Source organism: Orycteropus afer, unplaced genomic scaffold, assembly GCF_000298275.1.
Source record: "Orycteropus afer afer isolate SDZICR_OR568_19922 unplaced genomic scaffold, OryAfe1.0 scaffold00016, whole genome shotgun sequence".
NCBI lineage: Eukaryota > Metazoa > Chordata > Mammalia > Tubulidentata > Orycteropodidae > Orycteropus > Orycteropus afer.
This window is the reverse complement of record NW_006921603.1, coordinates 19,931,356-19,951,646: the sequence shown is the minus strand read 5'-3', so window position 1 is coordinate 19,951,646 and position 20,291 is coordinate 19,931,356. Positions and strand designations below refer to the sequence as shown.

The window sequence follows — 20,291 nt, the reverse complement described above, 5'->3', positions numbered from 1 at the left end:
TAGGTGAGACAAAGTCTGGCCATTCTCACTTCCAAGGAGCATTCTGTCTCCACTTCCTCCAGGACAGATCTGTTAGTTCTTTTAGCAGTCCAGGATACTTTGAGCATTCTTGGCCAACACTACAACTCAAAACCATCGACTTTTCTTTGGTCTTCATTATTCATTGTTCAGCTTTCACATGCATATGGGGCAATTGAAAATCCAATGGCTGGTGTCAGGTGCACCTTAGTCTTCAAGGAGATATCTTTGCTTTTCAGCACTTTAAAGAGGTCCTTTGCAGCAGATCTGCCAAATACAGTCTGCCCAGTGCAATATGTCATCTGATGTCTTCACTGCTGCTTCCACTGGTGTTGATTGTAGAACCAAGTAATATAACGTGTTTGACAACTTCAATCTTTTCTCCATTTATCTTGATGCTGCTTACTGATCTAGTTGTGAAGATTTTTGTTTTCTTTTTATTGAGGTGTAATCCATACTGCAATCTTAAGTCTTCATCAGTAGGTGCTTCAAGTCATCCTCACTCTCAGCAAGCAAAGTTGTATCATCTGCGCATCGCAGGTTGTTAATGAGTCTTCCTCCAATCCTGATGCCATGTCTTCTTCATATAATCCAGCTTTTTGGATTGTGTACAGATTGAATAAGTATGGTGAAAGGATACAACCCCGATGCACTCCCTTCTTGATTTTAAACTATGCATTAGATCATTAATATAAATTCCTAGATTATTTAGCATCAAATATCATTTGGATATACTTTGTAGCACTAAGAAAAAGTCCACTAAGTTTGGGGGCATTAAGGAGCTCTGGTGGCATAATGGTTAAACACTTGGATATTAACCTAAAGGTCAACAGTTCAAATTCTCCAGCCACTTTGTGGAAGAAAGAGTTGGCTGTCGGCTTCCATAAAGATTTACAGCCTTAACTCAGAACCCATTATGCTGAGTGAGGTTCCAGGAAACCAAACTCACTGCCATTGAGTAGATTCCAACTCATAGAGACCCCCATTGTGTTTCCAAGGTCATAAATCTTTATGGAAAAAGACTGCCTAATCTTTTGTCTCAGAAGGAAGGTGAGCAATCCTACTTCCGTAGTGATACTGCCTCGGAAACCCAAGTAGGGGTCGCTATGAGTCGGGGCCGACTCAACAGCAAATAACAACAACAACAACAATCTTTTGTCTGCAGAGCAGCTGGTGAGTATGAACCACTGAACTTTTGGTTAGCACTCTAGTGTCTTAACCACTATACCACCAGTGTCAGTACCAGAGCTGAGTGAAGTTGGTCAATCACAAATGGATAAATATTGTATGAGATCACTATTGTAAAAAGTCAAGGAAAGGGTTTCACACACAAAAAATATATTATTTGATGGTTACCAGGGGTGATGGGGAGGGGAGGCTAAACCACTGACTAGAGGGTAGACACACACACAAAAAAAGAAAATTGGAGGTTAAATAAAAAAGGCAAGTATCAGTCCATTTCTGGTCACTAATGCCTAGGATATCGATCTTTATGCATTCCATATCTTTATGCATTCCCTTTCAGTTTTGATGGCTTCCAATTTTCCTAAACTGATTCTTTGTACATTCCATATTCTGACTATTAATGGATGTTTGTACCTGTTTCTTCTCATTTTGTTATCAGCTTAAATTCATTTCCAAATTTTTTTAGGTAACATACTAATATAAAATTGAATTAATAGATATTCATTATAATTGAAGTTTATTGGCTCTGTTTTGGTTACCTAGTGTTGCTGTGACAGAATATACCACAAATGGAAGCCTTGAACAAACAGGAGTTTATTTTCTTACAGTTTTGGAGGCTAGAAGTCCCGAGTTCCAGATGCCAGACTCTAGGCGCTGGGTGAAAGCCCCTCAACCTTGGGCTTCAGCCCTGCCTCTTGCTCCAGCCCACAGAAGCTAGAGGTTTCTCTTCACTCAGACAGCTGCTGGCTGCTGAGGCTGACAAACCTAATATCGACAAGTAAAAAGGCATAGTCCTGATATTACCAAACCACAAGGAAGGCCTTTGATACAAGTCCATTAAAAGCCCCAAGATAGGCAGAATATGGCAGGCTGCTGAATGAAGACTTGGCTACATGGAGGGTCAAGTGTGCCAAAAAGCTAGAGACGTTCCTCAAAGCTACTGCTTATATCCAGAAAGCAGACCACATCTCTAAAGCAGCTACTCAGCTGTTCTAGTAGATTCTACCATGGAATTGATTGCCAGTCTCACCATGGGGAATAACTTCATCCAGCTATCCAGCCTCTCAACAAGGTCCAGACAAGTTGACAACAACCTTAACTACCACAGGCTCTTACTTTTTATGCCACAGAAAAAAGATATCCTGGTGTTTGGGTTTAATAATAAATATGTTCATTTTTGCCACTTAAAGTTATACTATAACTTATATGTATCAGAAGAATTTAAAAGATTTATGAAAAGAAAATTTATTTTGAAAAAAGAAATTTAAAGCCTTGGAAACTCTATGGGGCAGTTCTATCCTGTCCTATATGGACATTATGGGTTGGAATCCAACTCAACAGCAATGGGCATGGTTTTGGTTTTTACCCCTAAGCAAAAATAAAATATGCAAGAATTATCTGGACTATAAAGTGTAACTGCAAAAGATCTCTTAAAATGTTAAAGAGCAAGGATGTCACTTTGAAGACTAAGATGAGTCTGACCCAAGTCACGGTATGTTCAGTTTCCTCATATGCGTGCAAAAACTGGGCAATGAATAAGCCCAAAGAAGAATTGATACATTTGAATTATGGTGTTGGCAAAGAATACTGAATATACCATGGACTGCCAGAAAAAGATACAAAAATCTGCCTTGGATGAAGTACTGCCAGAATTCTCCTTAGAAGTGAGGATGGTGAGACTTTCTCTCATACACTTTGACATGTTATCAGGAGGGACCAGTTCTTAGAGAAGGACATCATGCTTGGTAAAGTAGAGGGTCAGCAAAAAAGAGGAAGACCCCCAATGAGATGGATTGACATAGCGGCTGCAGCAGTGGGCTCAAACATAGCAATGATTGTGAGGGTGGTTCAGGACTGGACAGTGTTTTGTTCTGTCGTACATAGCGTTGCTATGAGTAGGACCAACTCTATGGCACTTAACAACAACAACAACATAAAGTGTAAAGCAAAATAGAAACATTAGAGATATTTCATGTTGCTGTGTAATTAAATCTTGAATAATAATTTTTAAAGCTCAGAAAAAGTAAGGGAAAGCTCCTAGGATCAAAAGAGAATAGGAAAACACAAAGAGAAAGATGAGTGAACTGAAATCAGAGGGAGAGGTAAGCTGTAATCAGAGGCTGGGAAGTGTGCTATAGAAAACTCTAAAAGAGGGTTTGTGCTGGAGCAAAAGTTAATGGTAGCATCCTGATTCTTATGTTAATATTAAGTCTTGGGTCCCTCACAGATTGAAGGCACTGAAAGAGAAATTCCTATATTAAACTAGGACCCTCAAAGGGTTATTAAGTGGTCCTAAGTCAGTAGGTTCTCCTGGCCATTATCAGAAACAAACCTTTAGAGGAAACCATGCATAGTTTATTAGGCCATTAAGGTTTCTTCAGAATGAGTTTTGTAAAAAAATACACCAAACCAACAAAGAAATAAGGAATTATGAATGAGAGTAAATAGAAATAACAAACCATAGATCTAGACTGTGAGAACAATGGAAAATTCTTATCGGATTTAGAATATAAAATACTTCGGAAATAAAGAAATGAGTTAAAACATGATTAATGTTAAGAAATTCTGTATATAATGAACCTGATTTGGGGTGGGGGGACTACAAAAAGGACGTGTGTGTATATGTATATATTTACCATAGCGAGTTGACCCTTGAACAATACAAGTTTGGACTGCATGAATCAACTTATATGTGGATTTTTTTCAATAAACCCATTGTAAAAATTTTTGGAAGTTTGCAACAATTTGAAAAAACCTCATGGGTAAACTATGAACCTAGAAATACCAAAAAAATTAAGAAAAAGGTATGTTACAAAGACAATAAAATATATGTAGATACTAGTCTATTTTATCATTTACTTCCATAAAACATAAATCTATCATAAAAAGTTAAAATTTATCAAAACTTACAGACACAAATATTACAGACCATATATGGTGTCATTTGCAGTCAAGACAAATGTAAACAAACAAAAACATGCAGTATTAAATCATTACTGCATAAAATTTACTAGTATGTAGGAGCTCCGGTAGCATAGTGCCTAAGGCACTTGACTGCTAACCAGAAGGCTATTGGTTCAAACTCACCAGCCACTCCTCGGAAGGAAGATGGGGCAATCTACTTACGTAGTGATACTGCCTCAGAAACCCAAGGAGGGGTCACTATGAGTCAGGTCCGACTCAACGGCACGTAACAACAACATACTGTAGTCACCTCCTGTTGTTATTGCAGTGAGCTCAAGTGTTGCAAATATCTCCTTAAACATGGTATGATGCTAATGATCCCCATGTGATGCTAATGATCTTCACATAAGCAGTTCATCACTCCAAGTAAATTGCATATCACAGTGATCTCTCATACTTCTAACATATGTTTCATTGTGTTTAGTGCAAAACTGTAAACCTTGAATAACACCATTGGACCCATACTCAGTGCAACTAGTGATGTTGGAAGTGTTCCCAAGAAGCAGTGACAAGTCATGACATTATAAGGAAAAGTTAAAGTGCTTGATATGCACCATGCATTGAGGTCTGCAGTTGTGTTTGCTCACCATTTCAAGAAAATGAGCCCAGGGTAAAGACTACTGTAAAAAAGAAAAGAAAAGAAAAGAAACTTTGTGAAGCCATCACTGCAGCTATACCATCAGGCGCAAAAACTTAGCACTTTTTGAGAAATATCTTTTTGTATTTAAAGTGCCGTTTTTATGCCAGTGCAGGATTGCTACAAGAAGGCATACCTACATACTTCCTACATACTTCCTCACTGCATTGTCAGTGAGAGCAAACTTTGATCTACGGGCAGAGAGATGGCAGACAGGCTGAATGATTAGAAATGTCTAGGCAGCAGGGAGTGTGCCTATGACCATGTATAGGGTTGGCAGATGATTTTTCTACAAGCGTATTTGTATGTTCTGTAAGAATGTCCAGGTATGTAGTAGAGTTGACAAGGGACAAGGTTGTGGTGACTTCTTGGCCACAACCACCTAGCTACCCAGAAGGAGCAAGTAGTTGGACCTGTGAACTCGGAACCATGGTCACAGGGGACAGCAAGCTACACAAAAACATTGTTCCGCAATCTACTTTGGTGAGTAGGGACTGGGATCTTAAAAGCATGCAAGCGGCCATCTAGATGCAATGATGGGTCTCTTCTCATCCAGAGCAAGGAAGAATGAAGAAAACCAAAGATGCATGGAAACAATTAGTCCAAGGGACTGGTAGACCATGCGATCCTCAGCTTATATGATCATGAGACCAGAACTAGATGGTGCCTGGCTACCACTGTCAACCACTCAGAGGGGGATCTGTGTAGGATATTCTGGATAGAGAGGAAAAACAATGTGGAACAAAAGTCAAGATCATAAAAAAAAAAAAAAAAAGACCAGGTTTGCTGGTCTGATAGAGCCTAGTGAGACCCCTGAGACTATGGTCCCTAGCTACACTTCAGGTCTGGAATTGAACTCACTCCTGTGGCTTCCAGCCAGATAAAAGACAGGCATATGGGTGAACATCAAACATGGGAGAACAAAAGGCAGTGTATACCCAGGGAGACAGCTGGGGGGGGGGGCAGGAGTGCTTGGGAGGGAAGGACCCAGGGAAGAGGTAACTATCGGGAGGAAGTGGGACAAGAGCTGTTACACTGGGAATTTTCAGTCAATATCATGAGACAAAATGTATATGAACTGCTGTATGGAAAATGAATTTGCTCTGTAAACTTTTCACCCAAGTCACAATAAGAAGAAGAAGAAGGAGAAGAAGAAGGGCATACCTGTAGGCTAATAGGATTAGTGAGAAAGCAAAGTCATTATATGACTACTTAAAGCAAAAGGAAGGTTAAGGATCTAAAGCTGGAGAATTTAATGTCAGCAAAGGATGGTTTGATAATTTTAGAAGAGATTTAGCTTTAAAAATGTCAAGATCATAGGAGAAGCAGCTTATGCTGACCAAGAGGTAGCAGATGAGTTCTCAGATGCCATTAAGAAAATCATTGAGCAGAAAGTATATCTGCCTGAAGAGGTTTTTAATGCAGACAAAAATGCCCTATTCTGGAAGAGAAAAAGCCACAAAGGACATTTATTAGTAAAAGAGAGAAGCAAGGACCAGAGTTTACAGCAGGAAAGGATAGGCTAACTCTATTGTTTTGTGCAAATGCAGCTGAATTTTTGATCAGGATTGTTTATATTATTGGTAAGGTTTCTGATCAACAGTAGGCTATTAGTAAAGTTTTGGGGGAGTCAATATATGTGATTTTTCAACTGCCTGGGGAGTCAATGCCTCAAACCCCCACATTGTTCAAGAGTCAACTATACACACACACACACACACACACGTATATTTTAGTTGAAGTTAAAAAGTGAACATTGGTTTTAAACATATTAGACATAATTGAATAGAAATGTAATGAACTGGAAAATAGATCTGGATAAATTATGCCAGAATGAAACTGGGAGAGATAAGAGGATATAAAATATGAAAGAGAAGTTTAAAAAAATATCAATAATGAAATGAAGGTCTAAAACACACCTAATTAGAGTTTCAGAAGGGTAGAGTAGAAAGATTGGAGGAGAGAGACTATTCGAAGAGAGTGGGTAAGCACTTTCCTAAACTATTAAGACATAATTCCGCAAAAATAGAAATAAAAGAAATTCACAAAGAAGAAATGTACTTGGTGCATTCTGCTGACACTTCAGAACACCAAATATACAAAGAAGGTTTTAAAAATGGAAAAGGGGGGAGAAGAAAAGTAAAAAGACATGTTACATATAGAGAAGCAATTAAACTGATAGTGTCATTAAGGATAAAGAGGATCACTTCATGATAGGAAGATAGAACAGTTATGAACTTGAATTCTAATAAAATAACCTCAAAATACATGAAGCAAAAATTAGAAATTTTATAAAGACTAATGACAGAGTAGGCAATTTAAACATACTTCTGTCAACTACTGATAGGTCAGTTAGATGAAATAATTAGTATAGATATAGGAAAACTGGGAAAAAACTTGATTTCATAATTATATGTAGAACTTTGCACTAGGGAACATGTTCTTTTCAAGCAAAAATGGAGCATTTACAAAACTCGATACACTAGACCATTGTGGCATAGTGAATTACTTGATATGGCTCTACTAGCTGGCAGTTCAAACTCACCAACCACTCCTTGGAAGGAAGATTGGGCAATCTGCTTCTGCAGTGATAACGCCTCAGAAACCCAAGGAGGAGTCACTAGTGAGTTTGGTTTGGTTTTGGTTTACCGGAATACTGGGTGGAACTATACAAATATAGGGTGCTTGTGGCCCATCAAGGGCATTGGGTAGCTTGCTAATAGTGTAAGTAAAGTACTTGGCACCTTGTTGTGGTGGGTCCATGGAAATAAGGTGTATAAACCCTAACATGGGGATTGATCAACTTTGGTATCCCTCTGTGCTTAAAATGAGCCATCCCAGAGGCAGAAAGGGGGATCTCACTACCATCAAGAGAGAAGAGCTGGAGGCAGAGTAGAGTGAGTGCTTGGACCCAAGATCCCTGAGCTCAGATGACAGCAGGCAGAAAGACTCAGAGAGTTGGTAGAGAGACAGCAGCAGCAGCAGAGTTGAGACCAGCACAGGACAGCAGCAGGCTAGCCAGCCCATGGAGCAAGAAAGCTGAGCACTTTTGGGCAGGAGTCTTGTTGTTGGAGTAGGGTACATGTAGGTGTACCTATTGGCACAGCTGAAAGAACTTTGTAACACTTGCCCAAGCTTGGTGGAGGCCCGGCTGAGAGACCAAGAGAGACATGCCTTTGGACATGGGTGAGGGGAGGATGTCTGGATTGAAGAATTGTGTCCTGAGCACCTTCCTGAACCTGAATTGTAACCTTTTGCTTCCCGAATTAACCCCATAATCGTGAGTAGTGCCTATAAGTTCTGTGGCCATTGAAATGAATGATTGAACCTAGCAGAGAAGCAGAGAGTGCTGTGGGAGGGACGGTTGGTGTCAGAGTTGGTAAAAAGGTTGGACCTTGGTGCCATTTCTGCTTTGGGCTGCTGCTGCTGATTATTTCTCCCACTTGTGGGTGAGAGGTCAGAGGATGCCACCCCTATGTCCATTTTGTAACCATCCGGCAACTTCTCAAAAAATTGACCACATGCAATGCAGTTTCAATTAGTAACCTAAATCTCAAGTAAACCATAGAAAAACATTCATGTACACATATGGAAATTTAAAAAGCACATTTATAAATTTCTCATGGATCAGGAAAAAAATCATAATGGAAATGAAAAAAAATACTCAGAACCATAATATTAAGAAATAATACATATCTGTAGGATGCCACAAAAAGTGGTAATTTGAAGGAAATATCTAACTTTAAATGTGTGTTTCAAGGTTCATAAAGCAAATGTGAATATAAGCGTCCTTCAGTATACTCAGGGGATGGTTCCAGGAGCCGCATGAATACCAAACCCACAGATGCTCAAATCCCTTGTATAAAATGATGTGGTATTTGCATGTGACCTATATACATCCTCTTGTATAGTTTCAATCATCTCTACTTACAATACCTGGTAAATGTAAATGCTGTGTGAAAAGCACTTTATGTTCCCTCTTAGCTTTTGAAGGATTGCTTTGACCATTAAATGCTTTTGTTTTTGTTTTTGTTTTTGAAAATTTTCCGTCTGTGCTTGGTTGAATCCACAGATGTGGAACCCATGGATATGAAGGGCTGTGTTAGCTTATTATTATTGGGGAATGAAAGTAGTGGTAGTTTTGAGAGATAACACTAGAAAAGAGTCCTTTGAATGTAGTTCAGTGCAAAGTCTTTTTCTAATGATATTTTAAAATCTCACTTAACTTTTTAATGAAATCTCATTATAAGTGAAAGGGGAATATAAAGAGATGATATATGTGGCAATAATTCTTTTCCATAATGAGTTGAGTATACTTTATTTTTAACAGCCAGAGGAACAAAAAGTATGAAGCTCTTTGTAGAAATAGAGCAGGCAATGACTTATATGTTGAAAGGATGATGCAGACTATTAATGGAGCACCAAAGACAAAAGAAGTTCAATGTGACAAAGTCATAATGAAGGACAAAGGTAATCAATGTTTCAGTCTGTTTAATAAAAACAAACAAGCAAACAAAAACACTGTGATCAAGTTGATTCTGACTCAGGGCGACCCATATATTACAGATTAGAAATGTAATCTTTACAGAAAAATTTCTTCTGCAAAAACGCTGGGTGGGTGGAACTACTAACCTTTAGGTTAGCAGCTGATTGCAAAATGCTTGTGCCACCCAGGTTCTTACCGCCTGCTTGATTAACTTTTTTTTTTTTAATATATGTTCTTTGAATCAGTCACTCAACAAATAAATATTGAAATATATCAAGCAAATAATAGAAATACAAGGAAAATTTGCCTAAATCACAAGAGTCACTGGGAACTGTGATACATAGCTCTCAGATTTTGGCAAATAAGTTAACAAGTGAAAAATAAAGATAGAGAATATTTGAATAGCATAATTAACAAGCTTGATTTTTATATACTATATTACAGAACTTTGTACTCTTGACATGTTCATAATATATATAGAAACTGATTATTTACTAAGTCACAAAGAATATCAGCTACAACTAACAACATTTAAAATGTTCCAGATACTATTCTAAGCTTTTCACATATATTTACTGGCTTGAACTCACAACAACCCTATCAGGTAGGTACTATAGTTATTCCTTGTCTTATGGATGAGGCAACAGACAAAGTGAAGTTAGGTAACTTATCTGGGGTCCTTTAGCTACTATGGCAGATATTCCTTCACAGTTTGCGTCTACAGTCTGCATTCTTTACTTCTACACTTACTGTCTTTCAATGTTTATAAATTAACAATCCTGAGGACACTCCATAGCCAGAAATATGAATTGCCTTTATTACTTAGCAAAAAACAAACAAACCAAAAAAAACCAGGCAGAACAAGAAGAAATGAATGAATTATCCAATTTAAGAAATACAAAAAGGCACAAGTTAGTTCATTAAAAAGATTAAAATAGACAACTCTCTAGCAAAAAAGTTTGATAATTTTTTAAATTAAAAAAAATACATACTTCTTGTTGGTGAGAACATTTATTTCCTACTCCTAATATCTCCTTTTGGGAGCTCTGGTGGCATAGTGCCTAAGGCATTTGACAGCTAACCAGAAGGCTGGTGGTTCAAACCCACCAGCCACTCCTTGGAAGGAAGACTGGGCGATCTACTTTTGTAGTGATACTGCCTCAGAAACCCAATGAGGGATTGCTATGAGTCAGAACCAAATGCCTTACCCACTGCACCACCAGAGCTCCTATTAGGGAAAAAGAAAAAAAAAAAGTCAAACTGTTGCTGTCCAGTCAGTTCTGACTCATGGCACCTCGTGTGTTTCAGAGTAGAATTGTACTCCATAGGGTTTTCAATTACTGTAATGTCCAGGGCAGGATGTATGCTTAGAAGAGACTTGAGAAGATCCCAAACCTTCACCTCTGGCTGTAATCTTACAGAAATATAACCAGGCCTATCTTCCAAAGTGCTGCTGGTTGTATTTGAACTACCAACCTTTTGGTTAGTAGTCAAGAGCAAACTATTTGTGCCAGTAGCTTGTTGTTGTTGTTATGTGCCGTCAAGTCGGACCCGACTCATAGCGACCCCTCCTTGGGTTTCCGAGGAGGTATCACTACGGAAGTAGATTGCCCCAACCTTCCTTCCGAGGAGTAGCTGGTGGGTTTGAACCACCAGCCTTCTGGTTAGCAGTCAAGTGCCTTAGGCACTACGCTGCAAGAGCTAATAGGTAGTAATGGTTTTAAACATTTTAAATGGATTATTCTGAAATTTTATGCTAGTAGATTTGAAAGTAAGGAAAAAAATCTTAAGGGGAATCAAAATTACCAAAATGTCTCAACAATTGATAGAACTATCTACACATAATAATTGAAGATTGGGAAAACTTAATCACAGAAATACCCCCTAAAATGGCCCAGATCAAGTCTAAAGATAAGAGTTTTTGCATGCTATTGAAGTTTCAAAAAACAAACAAAAACAAAGCCACTGTTTATGAGTTGATTGCAGCTCACAATGATCCTACAGGAGAGAGTAGAACTGCCTCATAGAATTTCCAAGGCTATATATCTTTACAGAAGCAGACTGCCTCATCTTACTCCCATCAAGCAACTGGTAGGTTTGAACCACTGATCTTTTGGTTAGCATCTGAATGTCTTAAAAACTGAGTCACCAGAGCTCCTTAACTGAAGTTTAAACCAGAAAAAAAAAAAAAAAAAAGAAAGAAAGAAAGAACCCAAACTCACTGCCATCGAGAGGATCTGACTCTTTGGGTTTTTAAGGCAGTATCACTATGGAAGTAGATTGCCCAACCTTCCTTCTGAGGAGTGGCTGGTGGGTTTGAACCGCCAGCCTTCTAGTTAGCAGTCAAATGCCTTAGGCACTACACCACCAGAGCTCCTTGAAGAGAAAATTAGGCAATTCCATATTCAAAGACATAATTTCTTTCTGAGGTCTCTTACTTCATGATCATGGAAATTGTACCATTTTCAACTCAACAAAATTTCCTGTTATTCAGTGCATGACTTTGTTAGTTGCTATTAAGATAAGTTCATTAAAATAGAAATATTACTATGAAATGTGAACAGTCTTACTCATTGGGGAGTCTTTAGATACCAGATCTCTTTAAAACCATCATTTTACATTAAGAAAATACTAGCCCTAGCAATAAGGTAGTTGAATTTTTTAGAACCAGATTCTGTTTTGATTTTCAGAGAAAAGAACTTTTATTAATAAAATCACTTCTTTAACTGAAAGCTTAGTAAGTATGGCATGTAGAATATATTACTACGTGCTCCTTGATAAAATGAGTTCTATATCAGCATTATAAATTATCAGTGAAAGGGATTGGGGGCATTGTTTCTTATTTGAAGATAAATAACATTGTCAATTTTATTTCAGAGACCAGTTACTTTTACTCACTTGAATATATTTTACTAACCTAAGGAACAAAACTCTCAAACCACATATGGATATAGCTTGCTTTTTAAAGAGAAGATGATAACCATACTATTCCTCAAATTTCTTGAATGTAATTTTCCAAAAAAAAATCTTTTCATATAATACTTGATAAAAATGGAATCAGATACTTTTAAATAAAAATGATCTGTAGAATATAACATGTTACTTGTTAACTGTAAGTAAAAATCCACACCAGTTGCCATTTAGTTGATTCTGACTCATGGAGACTCCATATATTTCAGAGTAGAACTGTGTCCCTTAGGGTTTTCAGTGGCTGTGATCTTTCAGATCACCAGTGCTTTATTATACTGCCAACTTTTCAGTTCTATGCTGAGCACTTAAGCATTTTTGACACCCAGGGACTCCAAAAAGGAACAAAAAACCTGTTATAACATGGTTCTCCAGGTCCATATCACCAGGGCAACCCTATAATGACAGAGTGCTGAGATTATGCTATGCTCGAGGAAATTGAGGGTCAGGAAGGTTAAGAATAGTTTTGAGGTACCCAATAGGTACAAATATATTTGTAGATCCTAATAATGTGATAACTCAGGATCTCTTAAGATGTCTTCCTGACTTATTTATTTAGCCCCATTATTTCCTACCTGCCATCATTGTAAAAGGGGAGCTCTGGTGGCATAGTGCCTAAGGCATTTGACTGCTAACCAGAAGGGTGGAAGTTCAAACCACCAGCCACTCCTTGGTAGGAAGATTGGGCAATGTACTTCTGTAGTGATACTGCCTCAGAAACCCAAGGAGGTGTTGCTATGAGTCAGATCTGACTCAACAGCAGTGAGTTTGGTTTTTTATTTTTTATTTTTTGGATCACTGTAAAACAATAGTATGTTTTTTCTAGAGTCCCTGGGTGGTGTAAACTGTTAACATGCTTGGCAGCTAACCAAAATATGGAGGTTCCAGTCTACACAGAAACATCTTGGGAGAAAGACCTGGTGATGTGCTGCATCCTGCAAAACCACACAGGTCACGAAATGAAGCAACATGAAACAATTAATAGTTTTCTTTTTTATTTATTAAGGAATGGGGGCCAGGTGGACGCCCTGCATATTCTGCGGGAGTGACCCGTGATGCCTTTGTTCTACTTTATTTATATGTTTGCACATGATTACGTCATTAGTTTTGGAATCTATACAATCAGCTTATTCTCTACAGAGCTAAAGTTTTACTCCTCTACGTGCTCAAGGACAACAGGTGGTCATTAAAACAATCACAGAAGTCTTCTCAGGAATAAGGAGTGTAAAACGATAAATGTTTACTAGGACACAGTGACCCAAAGCATAAGATAAAAACATGGAGAATAACATCTACTTTTAATACTTTGGTGTTTTGCCAATTAAGTATTTAACAGTGAGAGAGACCTTGCCATCTCTTAAAGCAACATTCAACCACAGAGAGACCTTGCCATCTCTAAAAGCAACATTCAACCACAGAGAGACCTTGCCATCTCTAAAAGCAAACACTCAATCACAAGAGAGGCCTTGTCATCTCTCCACTGTAATTAGAACATGTGCCTGCAATCATGTTCTTTTGGGGTCTTTTTCTTGGTCCCCAACAGTGATGTAATTCTGAAAACAAATCATCCCTTGAAAACCCTGTGGATCTCTCAGAAGCAATTGCTTACTGATTTATGTATTCTCCAGTATGAAGACGTCCACTAAGAGTGGTTATATAACCTAAAATTTGGTTTTAAAATAATTTGGTTTAAAATAATTTCTACTTTCTTTCTCTTTTAGGCATAATGTCTACTGCTTGGGATTTATATGATTCTTACAGTGCTTTGGAATGTTCATCCTCATCAGTGAAACAAGCTACAAGTGAGTCTAGTAAAACAAATGTACCCTCTAAAGAACGGGACCACAGAGCAGCAGGGAGTACTACGGAAAAAAGTAAGATTTCATTTGTATCAGTGTTTTTTTTTTTAATGATTGTTTGTACATGACATATTTATTTATTTATTTATTATTTTAAAAATGTGATTTGGGTGAAGATTTACAGAGCAAATTCACTTTCCATACAGCAGTTCACATATACTTTGTCTTGTCATTGACCACAGTTTACCACAATGCAACAGCTCCCCTTCCACTTCCTCCCCATAGTTACCTCTTCCCAGTGTCTATCCCGCCATATACTCCTGCCCCCTGAGCTGTCTCCCTGTGCATAAGCAGCCCTTCTTTCTCCCATGATTGTTCTCTCCAAGGAGTGTATCTACTTGAGGTAAATGTTTAACTCATATGCCTGTATTTTGTTTGTCTGGAAACTACTGGTATGGGTTCAATTCCAGACCTGAAGAGCAGCTAGGGGCCATAGTCTCAGTGGTTCCACCAGGCTCTATCGGACCAGCAAACCTAGTCCCCACCCCCCTTTTTTTTTCTTCAAATGATTTTGAGTTTTGTTCCACATTGTTCTCCCTCTCTATCAAGGATCTCCTACATAGATCCCCTTCCAAGTGGATGACAGTGGTAGACGGGCACCATCTAGTTCCTCTGATCTCATAGTTGTATAGGCTGCAGATTGGATGGTATACCAGTCTCTAGGACTAATTGTTTCCATGAATTTTGGTTTTCTTCATTCTTCTTTGCTCTGGACGAGGAGAGACCCATCGTTACATCTAGATGGCAGCTTGCTAGCTTTTAAGATCCCAGTCGCTACTCACCAAAGTAGGAGGTGGAACAATGTTTTGTATAGTATGTTATGCCAATTGAGCTTGATGTCTCCAGTGACTATGGTCCCAAGCCCGCAGATTCAACTACTCGGTCCCTCTGGATAGCTGGCTGTGACCAAGCAGTGACCACAACCTTGCCCCTTGTCAGCTCTACTATACACCTGGGAATTCTGATCATTCACATAAACTTATAGGACCATTGTCTGCCAACCCTATATATGTTCTTGGATATGCTCTGCATTTCATAGACATACTTAATCGTTTAGCCTGTCCACCCATCTATCCATCCATATACCCATGTTTGCCTTCACTGACAATGCAGTGCAAAAGGGTTCATATTTGTTGTCTGTACCTCCCATGTACCTCTCTATGTCTTTCTCATCTTCAATGCTGCCATATTGGTCACTCACATTTGGTACATTGCCCTTCTCTTCACCCAAATCAATACTTATCTCTATCTATCTAACAGCATTCCCTCCCCTCCCCTCCCACCCCTGGTAACCAACAAAGAAAATTTCCTTCTATAGATAAACCTTTCCTTAACTTTTACAATAACAAACTAATACAATATTTGTTCTTTTGTGATTAACTTTTTTCACTCAGCATAATGTCCTCCAAGTTCGTCCACATTATGTGGTGTTTTGCAGATTCTACATTATTCTTTAGGGTTGCATAGTATTCCACTGTGTGTATGTACCATAGTTTGGTTATCCATTCCTCAGTTGATGGACATCTAGGTTGTCTCCATCTTTTGGCTATTGTAAATAGTGCTGCAATGAACATGGGTGTGCATATATCTGTTCTTGTCATGGCTTTCACTTCTTTAGGGTATATACCCTAATGGAATGGCTGGGTCAAATGGTATTTCTAATTCCAGCTTTTGAAGGAATCGCCATACTGCTTTCCACAATGGTTGTACCATTTTACAGTTCCACCAGCAGTGTATGAGAGTCCCAATCTCTCTGCATCCTTGCCAGCATTTGTTATTTTCTGTCTTGTTGAACTTTGCTACTAGTGCTGGAGCAAGATGGTACCTCATTGTTGTTTTGATTTGCATCTCTCTAATAGCTAATGATCATGAGCATTTCTTCATGTTTGTTGGCCGCTTGAATATTCTCCTTGGTGAAGTGTCTATTCATGTACATGACATTTTAAATAAATTATTTTGTCAGCAGTCACAATGATTTCTTTGTGATGGAACATTAAAAATACAACTTTTACTCAGAAACAGCACTGTTACTCTTTCACAGTGTCTTTGATTCTGAACTGAAAAATTTATTTTTTCTCGAATACCTGTCAAAAATTTGACCAAAAAATAAATATTTTGTGATTACATTATTTTACTTTCCCAAATCTGAAATTTTGATTCCTTTTCTTATAAACTGATATTACACATTTAAAGCCTAGTCCTTACTTCAGAATATGTATAGCCAGGCAAGTTGATTGCGAAGTAATTTTTGTAAATTAAACTTAAATGTATCACTCCATAAGAACTAAATGAATAATTTCTTTTATAATGAACAGCAGAAAGCTGGTTCCTATGGGTTGGAGGTTAAAGATGTCCCAAATATCCATCTTTTCCAAACTGCTATACCACTTTATCATCTCTAACTTCAACTCTTCCCTGTTGCCTCAGTACTCTCCTTCCTGGGTTTGGTAATTTTCTGCAGTGTCTCACAGAACTCATTAAAGATACTGACAGATAAGTGGTTTATTAGGGAAGTAACAGGGACAACTCAGGATGCAGCTCTTCAATCAGGACAGGTTCTTCTTGCCCTCTGTTCCTGGCCCCTACTAGGGGCCTTCTCAGGCAAGTTTTAAAACTCTTAGCTCTGTGGCCCCTTAAACCTACCACAGCTGTCTCACATTGATCTCCTGGATTCTAGCTATCGTTCTTGCTACTGTTCCACCTCTGTCTTTTGCTGTCTTCCATGTTACAGCTCCTGTCTCTCTGTCTCCCATCACGCCTAGCAAGATGGAAACTGACCAACCCTCTCGTTAAGGTTCCATACACTTTATCTGCATGCTTCCACCCCCTATAAGGGTTCCATGCTTCTTACTTGCATTAGCAGCAAGCCATACAATCCCCTTGGTGGGCCACAAGCACTTTATTTGTGTAGTCCAATCCAATCATTTTGTGGAAGTCACAGAGACTGGCTAGAAGGCCCAGATTAAGTAATTCACTGGATCACACTAAGGTTGACCCAAAGGTCAACGTAAAACTTTAAAATCTAGTAAATCTGTAAATATTTTAAAATATCAAGTTTAAATAGAATTAATAATTTTCAGGAAATAATTACTTTATTTATAACCAACTATCTTTCCTTTTGAGAATATAGATTTAAAGGACTTTTAGTGTATCATTAATTGTTCTCAAGTTTCATATTATTTTTTAAAAAGCATAAACTTTAGATAAATCCTCTATATTCTTTTATTTGTGTGTTTTTCAGTCATATTTGCAGTCATGTGGACTAGCCATTTTTTTTTCCTGGAAGTTGTTTATAATGAAGGCCAGTTTATTTTCTCAGAGGACAATGATAGGGGTGGATAAATTATTATCACTAAAAAAAACATACAAGTATGCATCTCATAACATCCACAGTATGTTCAGTGAAATGGGACTTTTTTTATTTGAACATTGTGCCAACACCATATTAAAACCTTATGGGAGTCCATTTCCAGTTTACTTGTCACCACTGCTGCCACTGCTGCTGCTGAAGCTGCTGGTGGAGGCTGGAGGAACAGATGCTGGCAGTGGAGGTGGCTGAGAAGATGGTGGCAGGAGCGGAGTGAGAGGAAGCAAGTGAGGGGGGAGTGGGGTGCACCCAACCCTGCCTGCTCTTCTGCCTGCCTGAGCAGCAGGAGCAGCCTGGGCCCCACAGCCCCCACCACTGCTGTCCACCTGCCATCCAGATAAGACTTAAGAGCATATGCCCAGAGCCATGCTCTCTGCATCACCTGCCTGTATCCCTCCTATGGTCCAGTCCCGCAAGAGTCTGGGTTTGGTGTCTTTAAAACCATTAAATGGAAATAATAAACAAAAGGAGAACTGCATCTTTTAAAAAAAGAAAACCTTTGTGAAACCATGGACATATATGCAGATGTTAAGTGACACATATCTTATTTTGTATTTTGTTGTTTAAGTGTGAATGTCCATATAGTGAGTTTGCTTTTAGAAGTTACCTAAAACTGCTAGGCAAATTTTTTTTTTTTTAATCTCAGGCTGAAACTTACATTGGGACTTTTGTTTTAGATATGCTTTCTCCATTGCTTGACAAGAATTGTTGTGACATTAAAGGCCCTTGACCAACATGAAGACCATTGACTTTAAATATTAAGATTGTAAGGCCATTGACCAAGAAAACATTCAAGTGGAAGGTCTCAAAAGAAAAATAGGTCTCAATTTGTGGATTTTTGTTTCATATATGTATGAGTGCTCTTTTAAACACAAAAGGGATAATAAAACCATATCCAATAACTGCAACAGAAAGATATACTTTATTTTAGTTTTATAGCCAGTCAAGGAGACAGGGAAGAAATAGAAAACTAGAATAAGGGAAGAAATAGAAAACATAAAATGATGGTCAACAAAGTTGAATGATCAGATTTATTAAGAATATACGGAAGATTTTGGTAAAAACTATGGGTAGATCATCTCTAAAATTTGCTCTGATATTTCATAGTACAAACAGACAAAACAGTTACGTATAGTCAATATTTGGTTTAAGAAGTGTTTCTAATTTATTTACACTTTGAATATACTGTTTGAATTTTAACATTCCATTTATCATATTCAATGATGTATGTTGAGCAAATAATCTCAGAAGCTGAACTATATGCAGAGAACATGGCATCAGGATAGGAGGAAGATCTATTAACAACTTGCAATATGCACATGACACACCTTGCTTGCTGAAAGTGAAGGTGACTTAAGACTGATGAAAGTCAAAGACTTTCTGCAAAAGAGTGTACTGCAATATGGATTACACTTCAACATAAAGCAAATGAAAATCCTCACAACTGGACCAATAAACAACATAATGATAAATGGCGAAAAGATTGACATTTTCAGGGATTTCATTTTACTTGCATCCACAATCTTTACCCATGGAAGCAGCAGTCAAAAAAATCAGACATCATTTTTCACTGGTCAAATCCTCTGCAAAAGACCTCTTTAAAGTGTTAAGAAGCAATGATGTCACTTTGAAGTCTAAGGTGTGCCTAAACCAAACCATGGTATTTTCAGCCACCTCGTATGCATGTGACAGCTGGACAACGAATAAGGAAGGTGGAAGAAGACTTGATGCCTTTGAATTATGGTGTTGGTGAAAAATACTGAAAATACCATGGACTGCCAAATGAATAAACAAATCTGTCCTGAAAGAAGTGCAGCTGGAATGCTCCTTGGAAGTGAGAATGGCCAGAATTGTCTCACCTACTTGGGTTATGTTGTTAGAAGGGACCATTAGTTGGAGAAGGATATCATGCTTGGTAGTAGAGGGTCAGTGAAAAAGGGGAAGACCCTCAACAAGATGGATTGATGCAGTGGCTGCAATGATGGGCTCAAGTAGAGCAAGAATTGTGAAGATGGTACATGATTAGACAGTGTTTCATTCTGTTGTACATAGGATCACTATGAGTCACAGCCAACTCAATGACACCCAACACATAACAACGTTTCTCATATGTAATGAAAAGAAAGGGGACACTGAATGGTTTAAAATCAAGAAGGGAGTGTGTCAGGGTTGTATCCTTTCACCATACTTAGTCAATCTGTATGCTGAGCAAATAATCCAAGAAGTTGGATTATATGAAGAAGAATGTGGCATCAGAATTGGAGGAAGAATCATTAACAACCTATGATACACTGATGACACAATTTTGCTTGCTGAAAGTAAGGATGACTTGAAGCAATTACTGATGAAGACTGAAGACTGCAGTCTGCAGTATGGATTACATCTCAATATAAAGAAAACAAAAATACTCACAACTGGACCTATAAGCAGCATTGCGATAAATGCAGAAAAGATTGAAATTGTCAAGGACTTTGCATTGCTTGGTTCTACAACTGATGCCAAAAGAAGCAGCAGTCAGGATATCAGATGACATATGTTGTTGTTGTTATTGTTATGTACTGTCAAGTCACACCCGACTCATAGCGACCCCTCCTTGGTTTTCCAAAGCAGTATCACTACGGAAGTAGATTGCCCAACCTTTGCTCCAAGGAGTGGCTGGTAGGTTTGAACCATCAGCCTTCTGGTTAGCAGTCAAGTGCTTTAGGCACTACGCTACCAGAGCTCCTCAGATGACATATAGCACTGGGCAAATCGGCTGCAAAGGACCTCTTTCAAGTGCTGAAGAGCAAAGATGTCTCCTTGAGGACT

At 38.3% G+C, this 20,291-nt stretch overlaps 1 protein-coding gene across 1 annotated transcript in view; it reads left to right on the top strand.

Moving 5' to 3' along the window:
• The window catches only part of DNAI4 (dynein axonemal intermediate chain 4), a 123,511-nt gene that overhangs the window by 29,360 nt on the left and 73,860 nt on the right, over positions 1 to 20,291 (top strand). Inside the window, 2 exon segments of the mRNA XM_007959391.1 lie at positions 9,135 to 9,274; positions 13,979 to 14,131. Coding sequence (XP_007957582.1) covers positions 9,135 to 9,274; positions 13,979 to 14,131 — 293 coding nt within the window.